Here is a 17,110-nt window from a genome sequence, read left to right as displayed (position 1 = left end):
ACAAAACATACAATAACATCAGCGTGTATATTGGGAAGTTGTGAAGAACAATTTTAGCAGTTCTATTCATAGCTGGTTTTTTTGTGGTGTTACAAAACTAAAAATGAAAACTGGATAGCTCACAAAACATATGATAAAGAAAACCTTTTTTTTTCTATGAGCTTCCACAGGCATTTGGGTTTTTGACCTTAAAACATGAACATTACTGCACTTCTCCAGTTAAGACTGCCAGCCATTTATAAGTCAGCACATATAAATGGGTTACAAAAAATATCATATGACACTTCTTGACTTTCCAGATGCTACTGGAAAAAGGAAATTCTAAGGTTTGTGATGGTTAGAAAAATCTCGTTTACTGTTCAATTTCCTCCTTAACATTTGCTAAGGAGGAAATTGAACAGTAAGAAATGTTAAAGAGGAAAACTTACATTACAGACCAGTGTGCATCATGTAATGAATGAAGAAATTGCAGTTTGGCCATTATGCTAAAGGAACAGCGCTTCCTGGCTCTGATCTATCCTCTTCTGGTTGTTTTTCAAGCTCAAAGTTAGAACCAAAGTTAGGACTCCCCGGCCAAGAAATAATCCAGCACTAATGTCCCTGAATTTCATGTTTTTGATTGGATTAAAAACACAAGATGCCATGTTTTCATTCATAGGATTTAGTTGAGCAGGTAAAGTAGATTTTGGTTCCGTTTGGCAGAGCCAGGAAATGGCTTTTCCTTGCTCACAGTCTGTATGCTATGCTGCTTTATATTTACACAGTTGGTGCTGTTTGAGACATGTACAGATCTTTGCATCTACTAGGAAAAAGTTGATAAAGTCTGTACACATTGCAAACTAGATGCACAGTTAATACACTGCGAATCAGAGCTTAGTTAGAGACCAATAACCGCTGAACTTCTTTAATTCTGAGGATAAGTCATGTACTTAGTTTGAAGTCTTAGACACCTGGAAAACATAATTTATACTGCTGTTGTATAATCTGCAACTCACCGAGTGCAATATTACAAAGGTACTGGGTGGACTCCAAACTAGCTTGCATGAATGTAATAATTTTGCTAAGTCTATTAAAAATGTAATATACATGATGTAAGACTAAATTCCTTAATTTCTTTTGTATTGTAGACTTTGAAGGTCCGGGTCAAATCATCGTTTATTGGGCTATAATGTAAGGTGTAAGTATATTCATATATAGATGATATTGCAAGTTTGAATTTTAAGCAGGAGCAGGTTGGATTATTCCAACCTATTGTAAGTGAAGGTAAAAGGTAAAGACAAATGAAGAGCAAGTTAGTTAAATGAATCAAGAATTCATCAAAAACTTTGGGAGAGCTTTTATCTATTTCAGTTGTGGGTGGTGGAGGTTCTGGGATTCAAATCAAAATACCTTAAAAGTGACAAGATCTACAAAAAGTTGATGATTTAAAGACATTCTTTGCCTTCACGGACTTCCACATGAGTCACCCTTATCTGATGAATACATGAAGGCAGGCGATGGCAGGTTAGTTAGTGAGACGTTTGGGTTTGTTTATTGCATCGTTCAGACGTCATCCCACACTTTGCTTAATGCTCGCAGTGAAAAAATCAAACCGATTGTTTAGCTACAGGCGCTACAAGCAAACTGGATCAGCTATTCAGACAGAGATGATTTATGGCTGACTTGCCTCCCCACAGACGCCAGTAATGGCTGTTCTCCAAGAATTCAGCCCTATCACTCACCAGCTCACAAACTTGACTAACGTCCAATAGACGTCACCTGGCCCAGCGTGCTCACCGTGTATGATGTTGTCAGCCGCTCAGTTGCAAAATCTTCTGTTGAACTAAATTAACTTTCAAAAGCTTTGGTTGTTTTTCTAAAAGCAATTTTAATTTTGTTAGCAGCCTTTTGTTAATAAAATAATGAAAAACACAGTGAAAACATGTACACATCGTGCAACATTACAGCACAAATACACTACGATAACTGTTGTGTTTTAAATGTCCTCATTAATGTGTTACATGTGGTCTCTTGTCCAAAAAATAACTAAAAGTACACAAACTAGGGTATGTAATTGAGTTTATTTAGCTAATAGTAAACATATGCAGTAAAACTATTTTGTTTTTAGAGTAATATCTTTTATTTTCTTTCATGTCAAGGTGTATTTTTCCCCCCTTATCGGAACAAGTAAAGCAACAATATGTGAGTCAGCTTTAATATTGAAAGCATTTGTGAATTAATACTTCCAGACTTGCCTTTCCCATGGAAAATAAAAAAAACAACCATATAAATTCATTATGAAACATCGAGTCCTGATTAACAATTAAACAGCAGGGGGCTGTAGCTTTTAGCAAACATTACAAAAACATAAGCATACGGCATTTTGGTGGGAATTTTTAATTTATAGCAGTAGCATCATAAACATTTGGAACTCTGTTAACAGTGTGTGGGCCAACGTAGGTGAATGCAGAGGAAGTAATAAAAAGATACAAAGATAAACATTAAAAGAAAATACATATTTTTGTCTTTTTCGGTGATTTTCCCCCCTTTTTCCTATAAGCTATGCTAAACAGTAACATGAGCGTAATGAGTCCAGTCATGTTCTCACTAGCTTAGAAAATGTCAAATCATCAATGGCGCGTAATATAAACAGACTAAGAGAATCTGGAGCAATCTCAGTGTGCTAACACTCAATATTGAAAAGCATTAAACTAGATAATATTCTTTATTGGAAATCATTGCACAGGCTCGAGAATGCTTGTGGAAATTACCGTAAGTGAGCATAAGCTTCAGTGCAAGTGGAATTGGCAAACTGTCCTGTTGTCTGATAAATCACCTCCTTGCTAAAGAGGGAAGGAACATCAGATGGTATGGGGGGTATGTTAGTGCACATGGGTAACATCTGTGAAGGCACCATTAATGCTGAATGATAGATTGTTCAAATAGCAACATGGTAAATGCACTTATTCAGTGCTTTTATACTCTAATGGAGCCTTCAAAGTGCCCATTCACACCTCATACTCCAATAAGTGTAACTTGAGGCTTCGTATTTTGGATACTTCAATGTGCAGACTGGACAAGACGGGTATCGAACCACTGACCTCCTGATTAGTAGATGACCCGCTCTAAACTTGTCATATGCGTTATTTATAAAATAACGCATATGACAAGTATTCCCAAACTGTTGAATAGCTTAAAAAATATCCAAACCAAGAAGGAAGGGTGAAAACACTATGCTGTTAAAACAAGTAATAATAAATGTCATTAGTAGTAGTAGTAGCAGTAGTAGCAATATTTAACAAATAATAACAAAAAATAAAATTTATATAATGCATTATATTATATTATTATAACAATTTTATATAACATTATGAAAAACAAAAAACAGGCAAACAAAACAAAACAAATTAACAAAAAAAACATTTTCAGGACAAATCATTGTAAAACTTAGGGGACGTCTACAAAGGAACCATTGTTTTGTAGCTAAAAGTTGGTTGCTGAGGAAAATTTCAACCTCCAGTTGCCTAGGCAACCTTGTATTTACAATCTTGTCAAATATTGATCCAGGGTATCCTTCACTATCACTGTCACTTTATTGGTTTCCCTCAGAGTTGACAAAAGTCTAACCGGGGACCCGGCCATAATTTGCCAAAAGTCAGCGACTTTCTGTGTTCTCTGGTCACTACATCGCTGAGAATTGATTCCAGTGTGGAGGCCCCTTCACGCCTGAATTATTTTTCTACAATAAATTTATGTAGAGCCTATGACACAGCCTGTACAAGTGGTAGAAGCCTTTAACAGCATTTATACCTGTAAGGGCCTCCTTAGATTTCTAGGGAAGTGCACAACAGCTTGAGTTTGGGAATAATGTTACACAGAAGCATTCCCTGTTAGGCATTGTAGATGATAAACAAAGCAATTTAAAGCTGAAAACTACACAGTAAAAACAAATCAGATGTAATTTTGGCACATTAAAACAAGTTGCGTATAGGATTAAAATCAAAGTCTACACAGTGTTGTATTCAGATTAAATAGTTTACAAGGAGAAAATGATCTACTTTCCTCGCCATTCTTTTGCAATGATTCACCTTTTACAGCCGCCTTGCTGGGTCCTGCCACCTGCCTTTCTTTCTATTCACTGGTAAAAAGTAATAATTGTTCATTTAAACTGGTGATAAAAAAAAATCTTTCCTGACATGTATGCGAATCTTTGCTTTTCTAAGCTGTTGTTTTAACCAATACTCAAACTTTAAAATCTCTACCATTTAGTTGCCGTGGGATCGTCCTCCTTTTGTGTGTTTTCAGGCTGTGTCGAGGTGCTGTCACAGCATTTAAATGAGCATTTTGCTTCAGCGAGAATGAAGAGTTTTTGTCAGCCTCCACTCATCATGGATGATTAGAGAAAAATGTCTACCCATCTTGACTGGAGATCACCACAGCTCCAGATAACATGCTCGGTGATTGAAGGTCGCAATATTTTGAATTCTAATGGGCCTGCAAGATGAATTGCCTGAAATAGACTGTAGAATCTTCCTGCTTCCTCCCCATGCCCCCCTTGCCTGTCCGCTGTGAAAAGAACCACTGGGAATGGCAAGGCCCGATGATCATAGAATTATTGGATGGTGATTCTAAACCCTTCAAAAGGGAGTTGCTATGGAGATCTCGTTCCAAACTGTGAAATGATTCACCTTTGAAAGGCTGGAGGGCCTGAAAGCTGAACACATCATTGTTCAGGTGGCGGTTGGTTAGGAAATTGCTGGTGTCTGTGCAATCAGCGGCACTATAGTAGTTAGGGATCTAAAAAGGTTTGTTCTCTGAATGATGTGGGACAACAGTGGTCTGCATATGACAGTTCCTTTCAATCAAGGCACTCTCACGCTCAGCGGTTTAACAAAATGAATGAAATGACAGAGGTTAAGCTAATGATAAGTGAATTAATACCGTTGTTTCTGTCTGTAGTCAGTTCGGGAGAACAGACTACCCACAACATTCAGTTTTCAGCTGCACACGGATCAGACATGTCTGAACGACTTTTCCCTACACATATATACTTTTTCACTCTGTGATATGAAACCTGGTGGAAAGATGCACTTTTAAAACTCAGTTTACCATTAGATTTTTCAGCTGTCAGTAGATTACATAGGAACTGGAGGCACTCTGTGAGGTACAGATATTCATACTATTGAGGACTATGATCTATTTTTAGCTGGAATCATGTAGAAAACATGAGTATATCTCTGAAGGGCTACAACCCACTATTTTCAGAAATCAAACTGCTTTTTAGCAGCCAGTGTATTTGCCGTAATTGATATTGGCCGAGAAACAAGGCTGAATCTTCCACAAACTGTTACTGAAGCCATGTGCTACAGATATGGCTGTCAGTTTCATGCATCTTAAAAATAATGTCAAGAAGATATCTCCTGAATGAACATAAATACCCGTATGTGTATTGCCTGTGTTTTTATGTCGGGAAGACATCCATAATGTGCTTTTCCTGACAGACTCATAAAATAGCTTTTACTGCTCTGAATACCAGGAGAATTGCGGCACTGAGTTTGCATGAACATTTTAAGAGCAGCATGAGGAATGCAAGTTCTTCAGATGTGCTCTTACCTATCTTGCATGTGAAAACATGCACAGGAAGTTAGAAGTCAATGAATACTGTAATTTGACTGAATTATGTTGACCACATATCCTCCCAGGTAGCAACATCAGAGGAAGCAGCTCAATCAGTATTGATCTTGACTTGACTCAGATGACTTTCTCGTCTGTGTACCTGGCAGATAAGTATTGGTGTTGTGTTAAACTTGGTATTTGTGAATTTTGTTGATGTGAAGTTTTGAAGAAAAAAAAAGGTTTCTTCTGTTTTTTTGGTTTTTTTTGGTTTTGTCTTCTTAAATACTTTTCATTTATAAATATCACTTTGAGTTCTATCTTCTCAGGCTACACCTGCCTGCAGTGCTGCTGTAATTTTACAGAGCTTAGCCTGATCCCTAATCAAGCCATTGAACACTGCACAACCTCTAGAGACTAATCCTTTTGTTCTGTCAATAAAGGAGCACCTGTTAATGGTCTCTTCATAATGTACACCATTTAAAAAGAAGCAGTAAAACTGAACTGCGAGACAAACCTGACTCCTGAAAGTTGGCCTTTCCAACCTCTTCTTTCTTTTTTTGTGTGTTTTTACTGTCTTGCATGTGGTTTTGTGTGGCGCCACAGTTTCATAAGGGCTGTCTTCACTGAGCCCTGCCCCGACCCATTTTTTTAAAGGCTAATTGTGGAGATTGCCCCATCAGATTTCCCTCCTTTCTTTCACTTTGTGCATTTGTTGCCGGGCTCTAAGCCTTGAATGGGAAGGCAGTAGAGTAGATGCAAATGTTAAATTAGGCGAGATTAATTAAAGCAAATTATTTTGGAATATGCGGTAGTCAGCAGAGAGTGGCAGTTGATGACTAAATAGTGAGTGATCAGCTGCTCTCCTTCCTTGAAAGCTTGTTTGAATTTACTTTTTTATTAACATATATAACAATAGTTTAAACATTGTTAATTACTTAAGACATTTAAAAAAAAATGGGCTTACTTTAGGCATATAGGAACATACATGCATTTTAATGCTTTAATTAAAACCTACACCAGCCAAGACTGGATGTATCTTTGTAAACTTCTATGCTCTAATTAATATGTGCAAAATTAAGGAACAGTTTCCCTCTGCAACACAGTGCAAAACTGTACATCATGATTGTTTATAATGTATGTATATTCTTGCAGCTAACAAAATGATTACATTGCATTATATTTTCTGAGTTCATGCAGACACAATAGCAAATTTTCATTCAATCAGTGCTGAACAGGGAGCTGGTAAATTGGAGCAGCAAAACAATAATTCCACTGATTAGCCCCTTTCTGTGTGGCGTAAGTGAACTGTTTATACTGTGGAGTACCTCTGCAAGAGGAGAGGAACCAAAACAGCCTGATTAGGCAAAGAGTAATTGAATAAGTTCATTTCACCATGAGGACAACGCACAGGATGACAGCTTGCACAAAAGTCTACAGCTTCTGTTGACTTGCATGGCTAATAAGATGTAGCTTTTTTTTTGGTTGTCTATCATTTTCTTGTAGAGCTTGATTGCAAAAGTTTGCTTTTATGGAAAACCAAGGATTTATGGCTCCTTAACACAGTGAAAGATATAATATTCTGCGTGTACAGAGGTTTTGGTAAAAGTCAGCATAAAATGTGAAAAAGCTCATTGCTGGTATCAGAGGAACTGGCTCTTATTTGTCAAGTTTATAAAGCAGCATTGTGAGGCTGCTCTAAGCTAACAGTCGTAACAGTTGTAATGCTAGTTTGAATGCTTTACCGGTATGATGTTTACAGTGTAGCCTTCTAGTTGTAACAATGTAAACTGTGGGGCAGGAGAGAAGCTCAATTGCCAACTTTCATTTGCTCCCCAAAAAGGTCATTGGAGCATGCAACCTAGAATAAAACCTTCCAATACAAATACTTAATATGCATATAACTTAATTTTCCTCATCATGTTTTACTACGGTTTTTTTTTTTAAATTTAAAATTCAAGAACAAGGCAGATGGAACCATGGGAAATCAGAATATTTCATCAAAAATAAAATCAGTGTAGAACATTTACTTTAAAAAAACAAACTACTGAGCACCATTTTAGCTACTTTTCTATTATTACCTACTCGGATCGACTCGGCACAGTTCGCCAGAGTTTTCAGGTTTTCCATTAGGTAATAGTACCTGGTATCACGTATTTTCTGGTACCTGCTGGACCGGGATCCCAAGTGATCCAAGCAGGTGTTAAAATGTGACATGGTCAGACTGCGTGCCACCGATTGGCTAGTCAGTAGCGTCACTCGATGACTCATGAGAGTGTCTCGTTCACAAAAATCAAAACCGACATTTTTGAAACTGGGCAACAAGAGAAATGGCTACAAATAATAAAACCGTGGTCCCTGAGTCTGACAAAAGGCTACAGAGCAGCACCAGATATATTCTCGACCACTGTTAAAGCGTTCATGTCGCATATTAATTACATTAATATCCGAGTCGTAGGTACTAATGAAAAAGGGGGTTTTCAGGATGACGTTTGGCCCTATTACCTATTCTGACTTATAACATAAAAAGTGGCCGCAAAAGAGTTTTAACTCTTAATTGTTTATTAAATATTAGAAAAAAATATTTAGACTGTTGGTGCCACTCCGTGCCCTTCCTCTGGACACGCCCATGCGTGGGTGGCAATAACAGATATAATGCATCTGTTTACTTGGTGTACTTAACAAAGACATCAATTTGTTTTAATTTTAAAGTTCAAACTAAACAAACTTCTCTTTAGGAGCCTCTCAAGTGATCTGCATGCGTCACATATGGTGATGTTTCATTGTAAAGATAGACCTGAAACTCAGGTATGCTGTTGCTCATCACGCCAGTGGTGCATAGCTATGAATCATCCATATTTCCCATATATGTGACTGTTAGAACTTGTTGAGATTTTATCTCAAAGGGCCCTTCCTGTCAACAGTTCTCCACACATTCAGGTGTCAAAATATGAATATTGATTGTTGATAAAGTTTGGTAAATATACACATTCCAAACATCACTCACCTGACAGCCACTTCCTTGTTGAATGAGATGGGATTCTTATTATGCTTCAGTGAAACTTCACGAGTTGCTGCTGTTGACTGATATATGACAATGTGTGCAGCTATATTTCAAATCTAACTATACAGTGTTTACAAAAATGTCTCATAAAGACGCTCTATCTGTTTGGGTACAATTATTCAAGTAGCCTACAATTTTGAAGCACTTTTCATGTAAGGCTGGCTGTAAAAATACTGAACATATTCATATTATGTAATAACTGATAATTGATTTATTGTTGAATAAAGCAAATATGCATGGCTTGGAGTGAAAAGGAAAACAAAAGAAAGTTGTTTGTGCATGTTGTGGATATTTCCATTGTTTGTGTTCAAGTACAGCTATAAAGAATTCCAGTAATTATCAGTGAATGGTTGTTAAGGCCTCACACACAGGCCTAGAGAGTGGAGCCTTTGTGACTTCCTGACAATCGCCAGTTGAAAAAAAAATATATTTGCTTACTTGTTTCAAATTGTTAAGTTATTTTGTTGTTGTTTTTTATAGTTTGCTGTTTTTTGCCTGCAAGAGTAAAATTCTACTTTAAACATTCATGATAATCTAGCAAGAGCCATATATAAATATGATATGTAATACTTTTATATATACATGGACATTTTTCGGGGGTTTTTGTAGAATTGTGACCATTTGATGTCTTACTTTAGAACACAACACTTTTAGTTAAGTAAAATATTAACTGCAGAAGTTTCGTTTGGAACTGAGTCTGTTTTCACGCTGCAGTGTTCCCAGTGCTGTAGAATGATTAATACACCAGTGAGGTGCTCTTTCTTCCCCCCCCAAACATGCCATGTTGTCAAACAAGCTCTGCACAAACTGTACTTTGTAAATTGAAGAAAACATTTGCAAGACATTTGGGAGAATTGTCCACTACAGTTACCAATGTTAATGTTAAAGGCTTGTCACTCTCATGTGCCAGATGCACAACCCACCCACCACCACCCCACCAGCCCCACCCCCACCCGCCACCACCCCCCTCCAAACCCTGAGCACTGCTGAAGAATCAGAAGGAGTCCTAAGAGCCGCTGGTGGCTAAATGGTCTGCTTCACAGTCTCATTACCTAATCACCAGCATAGCCACAGCTAAGATGCAAATGATTAGAAGACGGCTGTCCTCTTTCATATAAGAATGCTGACATTTTCTCCTAAATCATGCTTAGTTTTCTGCATTTTTTGTTGGTTTTTATGTTTTTTTCACTAAATGGCTAATAGTTTTAAAACGGAGAAGTAGGAAATGCAAGGCCAGATGCTCTCCACTTCATGCAGAATGACAGACAGGCCTGTTTTAGTTGCACTTAAAGCCAATTTTAGTGGAACTTGGCTTGACACTGTGAGCTGGTTTCTAACTGTTCTGACACACTGAAAATAAAGATTAAATATATTCCTGAATATTGCATTTCTATGACTGACATTGTGCTTTTTTATGTGAATGCCTTTTTTTCATATTCTCTGCAAAAACTAAGGATTTTCCTGGGCTGAATCTAATCACTGTTTCGCATTTGATTTCCAAAAAGTCAATGTCATTGATTCTGTTACCCCAATTTGCTGTTTGGATTATATGTGTTCATCTAAAGCAGTGCTGTTGTTATTTCTAAGAAGAAGAAAAAAAACCCTTTATACTGATGCTCTCCCTGTGTGTTTGTATCTTATCCCTGCAGGTGCTTTTGATGATGAGGATATCATCCATGTGGAGGGGACAGTGGACCCAGTGAGGGACATGGAGATCATCCACGAGGAGCTGAGGCTGAAGGATGAGGAGATGATCAGCCCTATTATTGACAAGCTAGAGAAGACAGCCATTAGAGGCAGTGACAAGAAACTCAAACCAGAATATGTGAGTCAATGTCCCAGCAGGCCCTTTGCTCCCCCTCACAGCAAGGCACAAATAATAACCCACCCACACATGGCCAAGGAAAAAAAAAAAGTATGTTTTTTTAATCTCCCTCCAATAGGTCTCACCCCTCCCCCTGGCCCATTTTTCCCTTTCTGAGATTGAAAGTGATCAGGGGTCAGGGGTTTTCTGCTGTAGAAATCATTAATAGAGAGTTACTTATTCAGCTACTGACCCTGGGTCACAGCACTGGGCTAATGAAAGTGTTTCCACACAGCTCTTTTCATCTAAAGTAATACTCAAATCATGGCACAGCTCTGTCTCATGCTTATACACCTACAGCAGCTCGGGAAATTGTGTGAGGCCATATAGTGGGTGACACATATGCCTATACCTTGCTATCAATACAGTAAATGTTTAGAATATGCTTTGACAGAAGATTCTCAGTTCTCGGTGGTGCAGGGCAAAATACAAGGCAAGATGAGAAAAGAATCCACATCTTGGATGCTAGATCAAAATATATATGGATGCTCACACACACTCAGGTGGTTATATTGTTCCGGTAATGAGGCTGAGCAGCTAACTTTAGCAATGATTTGGTTGCAAATGTCACATGATGCCCTTCCATCATTGGAGCAGGTTAGGATGGGCCAGCAAGCAAGGGGGATCTGGCCTTTCACTTGGAGCAGCATGCCCAATTTCAGGCCCCAACACACCAAGGCTCTGACCACTCATTACACTAACGAGAGGGGCTATTTCACCTGCTGCAGAGGCCCCCGTGACTGGTTGGTTTCCCTCAGACGAAACCCCCCCACCCACCCACCCCCTTACAGCCAGCAGCACTTCCCCACACCCCTGTAGCCCCGCAGACAGGAGCCATTCAGGCTAGGCAGGTGGCCGCTTACGCACATAATTGCTAACAATTTTAGGCAATGAATAAAAATGATCTACATTACTTGTCAAAGGTTGTGCACGCGTCGGCAAGTGAGAATCTATAGAAGACCTCTTTAGATGGCAAAGAATGGTGCTTATCAAAGGCTGCACTAAGCTTTTAGATGGGAGGGATTGTGTGATTGTCTCACAGGCTGAGCCTAGCGTGTGACATGTTCAGCTGTGTGTAGGCACACGTACGCACGTCTAATTCAACATCTATATGCAGCACATCGAGACTATGTCTAAAAATGTACAGTTTAGTAGAAACAATGGTGCTCGTTCTTTCTTTTGCAGTGCCACGAAATAATGTGAAATAAAAAGGATATTGTGTGCAGCCTTTTAAAAGCTGATTGCTTGAAAGACCTTTGAAATGGGATTTAATTTTCTTTGTCGCACTCATTTGTCTATAGACTCTACAGGTCTGCGTGTGGTGTGAAAATATTTTATCCTGTTCCTAACAGATTTAAAGAATTCATTTAATGGGACTGAAATGTGAGAGTGTCTTATTGTACTATTTAAGTCTGTGGTGATTATCAAAGTGGTAAATATGACATAATTCAGGATGATACACCCTGTTTCTTGTTAAAACATGGCCTAAAAATTCAAAAATCAGGGGAGGGTTTTTTGCACGAAAAGCAGCAGTGCATTTTAAATAAAATCAAGCATCTCAAAGCCCACAAGTCGCTGTGTTACAAAACTGAAAATATGCTTAATTTAAAAAAAAAGAAGAAGGTCAGCATTGAGTTCATGTGAATTTGCTTCTGTTTGCACTCATCAAGTGTTGGATTGAAAGGGCAAAGTGTTGTCTTGCAGAAAAATGCAGACCTTTACCCTGTTATATAGAAACACAGTGCCAGCATAGTGTATTACTCTGAAAGAAAACTACTGTGCAAAGCAGCATATAATTATGCAGTATAAGATAACACCAAAAGGACAACACTGAATAATTGTAGTTTGTGACACAAATCAGCCTAACTTCCTGCTGAAACAAGACAAAATCCTTAAAGACAAGACTGACATCATGAGATTAAAGGATCTGAGTTGTGAAGCAGTATGCAGTTTTATCGAAACTGTTAAAAAAACACTGCTACACAGATGATGTTATACTATTTAGGAAAAATAAAGACATATGGAAATTACTGTAAGGTTCAAATTCCTAAAAGTTCTAACATTTTGTTGTGCTAAATTCATGTGCACGCACCACTACAAGGCTCAAATTTATGCATTGTTAAAAAATGTAAACATGTTTGCTGGTGCTGTGTTTACAAGAACAATGTTTCATTGCTTTTGTCCAAGTGAATCCTCAAATTCCCTCTCCCTGCAAAACAATAATAAGAAACCGGCCCACCAGCGGCGCTTCATGGTGGCAAGCGTATGTGTTTGACCCCTGTGGGACCTATATGCCTTTTATTAACACCTGCCTGTTAGAGGAGTTCTGCACGGCGGCTGCGAGCTGATGAGGGAAACCTGGAGCGGGTTCAGCCTGTGTCACTGGCCGTTTGCTGTTTCCATTTCACAGATGATTAATCTCTCTGTGAAGACTTGGGCCGGCGCGGGCGGAGTGTATGCAGCTCTTCCTGCGCTCTCTCCCGCTGGCTGCACTCTGGCTGCCTGACTAAAAGGCCTTTAGAATTCCTGTGGAGAGAGATGTGCAGAGAGTGAATGCAGCTGGCTGGGGGTCAGTGTGTGGAGCTTTTTCTGCCATTGTGTAATTGAGGCTCTGGCAGGATTTTTTCCTCAGTTCTTTCAAAAGGGAGTATGATTGTGAAGTGCTGCAAGGGTTTGGGGAGGGAAAAGGAGGTAGGGGGAGTGTTGCAGGGGGTGGGGGAGTTTTTATATGAAGGGGGAGGTCAAGTTGACAGGAACAAAAAGAATGTGTTCCGCTAATTTCTGTGGGGCTGGATCAACAATAATAGGCTCAATTTCTTTATTACAAATTTTATAACTACCTCCCTCCCATTTTCCCACCCTTTTCCGCTTCCAGATCCTGTCAAGACCCAGTCTTGCCTGTGGTCTCAACCCACAAGTACCTCAGTAATGAATGTGGCATACATAGCTGGAAATGCTCAATATTTTCTCCAGAAGAAACACGGAATAATTAGCTCTGTACCTCACTAGTCCTTATTCAGTAGGACTACATTCTGCAAAGTGCCTGAGGAGGGACCAATAATTTACACCTTACTAACCAACTTCCAATTAGTTCCCCGCTCTTTCCAATTTCGTCTCCTCTCTCTATCCTTTTCATTAAACAGTCCCGATGGAATATTGATGTATAAAGCTGAGACTCTGAGAGAGACACCCCAGAAGGCATTTTGTCATGATTTAAAGGAGGGAAGGGGGTCTTGTGCATGCCATCCCTGTCAAAGATAGGCCACTCCTGCTTGAATGCGAGCAAAGGCCATTGTTCATTTTGGCATCAGGATGCCATGCATTTAGGAAATAATTACCCCATACCCTGCTGGGTTTATATTCTTTTTCATCTCCTTTAATGGCTCCTTGTTCATTCTATTTTAACCCCATACAGGACATTATGTGCAAAATCAAGAGCTGGGTAGTGGATGAAAAGAAACACATCCGCTACTATCACGACTGGAACGACAAGGAGGTAAGCCTTTGATGTTGCTGTCACATTTATTGGCGCGATTTATCATGCTAATCTTTTCATCTGACCTAAAAGTACAACTGCTGTTTCCTCTTCTTTTGTTTTTTGTGTTTGTTTTTCAAGCAACATGTTTTTTGTGCAAATCACAAGTTAATATTATGCACAGTTATATTTTGACATTGCTTTTGTACAAGCTAATGACATCTGGCCATGCTGATCTTGATTTAGAGGCTTCCTAGTTGCGCCCCACAGAGCCTATACACCAGACTCTAATTTGATTTGGCTTCGCTTGTCTCTGTGTTGTCCTCAAAGGCTACTTTGGAAAGTTGTGGATTCTCAGTACTTGCCTTGTCTGTCTTTTTCTACAGATCGAAGTGCTGAACAAATACTTGTTTTTGACATCCAAACCAATGATCTACCTCGTTAATCTCTCTGAGAAAGACTACATAAGAAGAAAGAACAAATGGTGAGTACTTCGAAGAAGGGCGGGAGCAGATTCATCGCTCTCACTAATCATCACTAAAGAGCTTTTCTTCTACTTACGTAAGGAATAGCGTTCATTTTTACTTAGTTTAATCTAAACGTGTGCCCATTTGCCGTTGTGTGAGACTTACTGTGGTCTCCTGCTGACAACAACAGTCATATCTCTGTGAGAGAATCTGCCTGGAGGTGGCACTAAGTAAGCTCTAACACAACACCCAGCCCCAGACTCTGCACTTCATTAAGCCCATACGAGCATATGGTCTCCATTTCCAGCAAAATTTCTCATTTCCATATGATATCAAAGAGAGTGAAGGCTTTAAATGACAAAACAAAACAAGCGTATGTACATTTTGAAGCCAAACAGCTGATTAAAATCATCTGGGCCAATAAATCATAGGGACAAGACTCCTTAAAGATTATCTGAAATTGTTTTTGCAAATATTTGGTTTTGTCTTCACATGTTGTTGCTCTTGCTTTACAAGCATCTCTTCACAGCCATGAAATTCCCACAGTTCAGAACGACAGATGAGGCTTCCTAGATGTGTTTAACTGACTGTTTTCCATAATAATGCGCATGTACGGGGAATTGCATGATTCATGCTTTCAGGTACAACACTGGTCACGATGTCAAAGGGCTAAAGATGACCTTGAAGGCACTAATATAAACTTCCAGCTCTGTGATCCTTACAAGCACTTTTTTGTAGTAATGTTGTCATGTGGCCTCAGTGAGAGCTGATCCAGAAGGCTGGTGTTTGACATCCATTATGTCTGAAAGGGCTACTTTTCCCACACTGCAGCCATTTTGTCAATAATACCAACTTGTGGATTGTTATCACACTTTTCCAATTGCCCTCCAGGCTGGTGGTGTCACTTCTTAGAAAATTTGTTTTTGGCGCTTTACTTGGCAGCATTGTATTACAGGTGAAGTTGTTTACCTATGGCTGTTTGTTAAAATGTTCCTGACACGAAAGTATGACTGTCAGACGGAGGGAGGAGGAAGAGAACTCATAAATCAAATGATTCATGGCAAGTGGAACATCCGTCATCAGTAGGAATAGAGGTCCCCCCTCCCCCCTTTTTTCTCATGTTGTGTGTGTGCGTGCATTTTTTTAACTGTGTGAAATGCAATAAATCTCGGAGTGTTATAAACATGCAAACAGTAGTGCTCAGGTGTCCCGAGGGCTCCGCGATGAACAATGCCGACATCAAAGTGTTGATGTTTGACAAGTGATGAGTCACTTCCCTTGTCCAGAGAGGAGCTCACACCTGTATGGAGATGATTACAGGTAGATCTAGCTGTCCCTAATTGTACAATAAATGCTGCTCTCAGCCCTAATGGCAGCTAGTCTGCTGCCGAGACGCCAGACTGCCATTTGGCTGTCGCCATGCTCCCGTGTTTTTCCACCAGCACAGTTGAGATGATGATACGGTTAAGGACTATTCAAAGCAAACAGCAAGACAAATTGCAATCCCAGGTTTAATGTGTTCAGGAAAAGAAGGCGAATCGTAGAATGAGGCAAATAAGCCAATTTTATCTGTGTCTCTCAGGACACCCATTCAGGCCTTTTCACAGGTTCAGTTCCCTGCTTCTTTTTATTTTTTTTTAAGCTCTTTTATATTTAAGGTGTTTTGCTGAGATGCTGCCAAGCAAGATTTAGGTTCACGTTATTTAATCTCAGTTACACACTCCTGATATTTTTAATGTATGCATATTAATTGAGGTTGTTTTTTTTTTTATTACAGCCATTTAATAGCATTTTCTCGAAATAGTTATGGCAATTGCACCATCGTTTGCAATAGTTTTATTTAGCATTGTAAGTCTCCAAAAACATTCTGTTGTTAACCGGGATCATCCTGTTTGGAGTATGGGAACCACATACCAAGCTGGCCTTGTTTAGACAAGAATACAGAGTATTAGCTTTAGAAAGCCATCATTAATGGAGGGATCAGACAAGGAGCAAGGCCTCCTTTCATCCCCAGGTTCTCTGCTGGAGACAGTACATCATTTACTGTTGAGAGGAGCACATGGCTCCAATCCTATACAGTGTATGTGTATGAGAATGCGTACATGTGCATGTTTGAAGTCTGTTTCAGAGGCGACTCCATGCTCATTTGGATGCTGGTGTAATTGCGGTGTGGAGATCAAAGGCACGCTGGCCGAGTGATGTTCCAGAGGAGACTTTACCACAGAGCCCTCTCCTCTGTGCAGAGGGGGCCGCCTGCTGCTCACCGCTCCCCTCTCCCCTCTAGCCATGCACTGCCCCCTGCACATCCCCGCTCGTAAAAAATGATTAAGGCTGCATTTGTCATGTGTTTATGACTGAGAGGCATTGCGTGATAGGGAATGGCATCTACAAGAGTCTATCAAGAGGCTTTCTCCTCTTTCCCCGGCGTCAGTGAGCTGCCTGGAAGACTATTCAACAGAGCGCAGTGTGTGTGTGTGTGCGTGTGTGTGTGTGTCTGTGAGAGCGCTGTTGATAATGTGGTGGCTGCAGTCTGCCCAATGCTGGCATCTTTACTTGTCATCTAAGACGTTGTGTATTTTACAAGCACATGGCCTCGCCAATTTTAGGACTCTTTCTTTCTTTTAATAGATTTGATATCAGATATTTAT

General features: G+C 39.5%; 1 protein-coding gene across 2 annotated transcripts in view; it reads left to right on the top strand.

Moving 5' to 3' along the window:
- LOC146370630 (obg-like ATPase 1) overlaps nt 1–17,110 on the top strand; it is a 49,483-nt gene that overhangs the window by 14,947 nt on the left and 17,426 nt on the right. For both annotated transcript variants that reach the window (XM_084954825.1, XM_084954826.1), the window contains exons 5-7: nt 10,306–10,481; nt 13,936–14,016; nt 14,382–14,479. In XM_084954825.1, the coding sequence (XP_084810951.1) occupies nt 10,306–10,481; nt 13,936–14,016; nt 14,382–14,479 (355 nt within the window). The remainder of the gene's footprint in view (nt 1–10,305; nt 10,482–13,935; nt 14,017–14,381; nt 14,480–17,110) is intronic.

This window comes from Perissodus microlepis, chromosome 16 (genome assembly GCF_051167445.1).
Source record: "Perissodus microlepis isolate ML-2025 ecotype Zambia chromosome 16, ASM5116744v1, whole genome shotgun sequence".
NCBI classification, from domain to species: domain Eukaryota; kingdom Metazoa; phylum Chordata; class Actinopteri; order Cichliformes; family Cichlidae; genus Perissodus; species Perissodus microlepis.
This window is presented reverse-complemented; position numbering and strand designations above follow the sequence as displayed.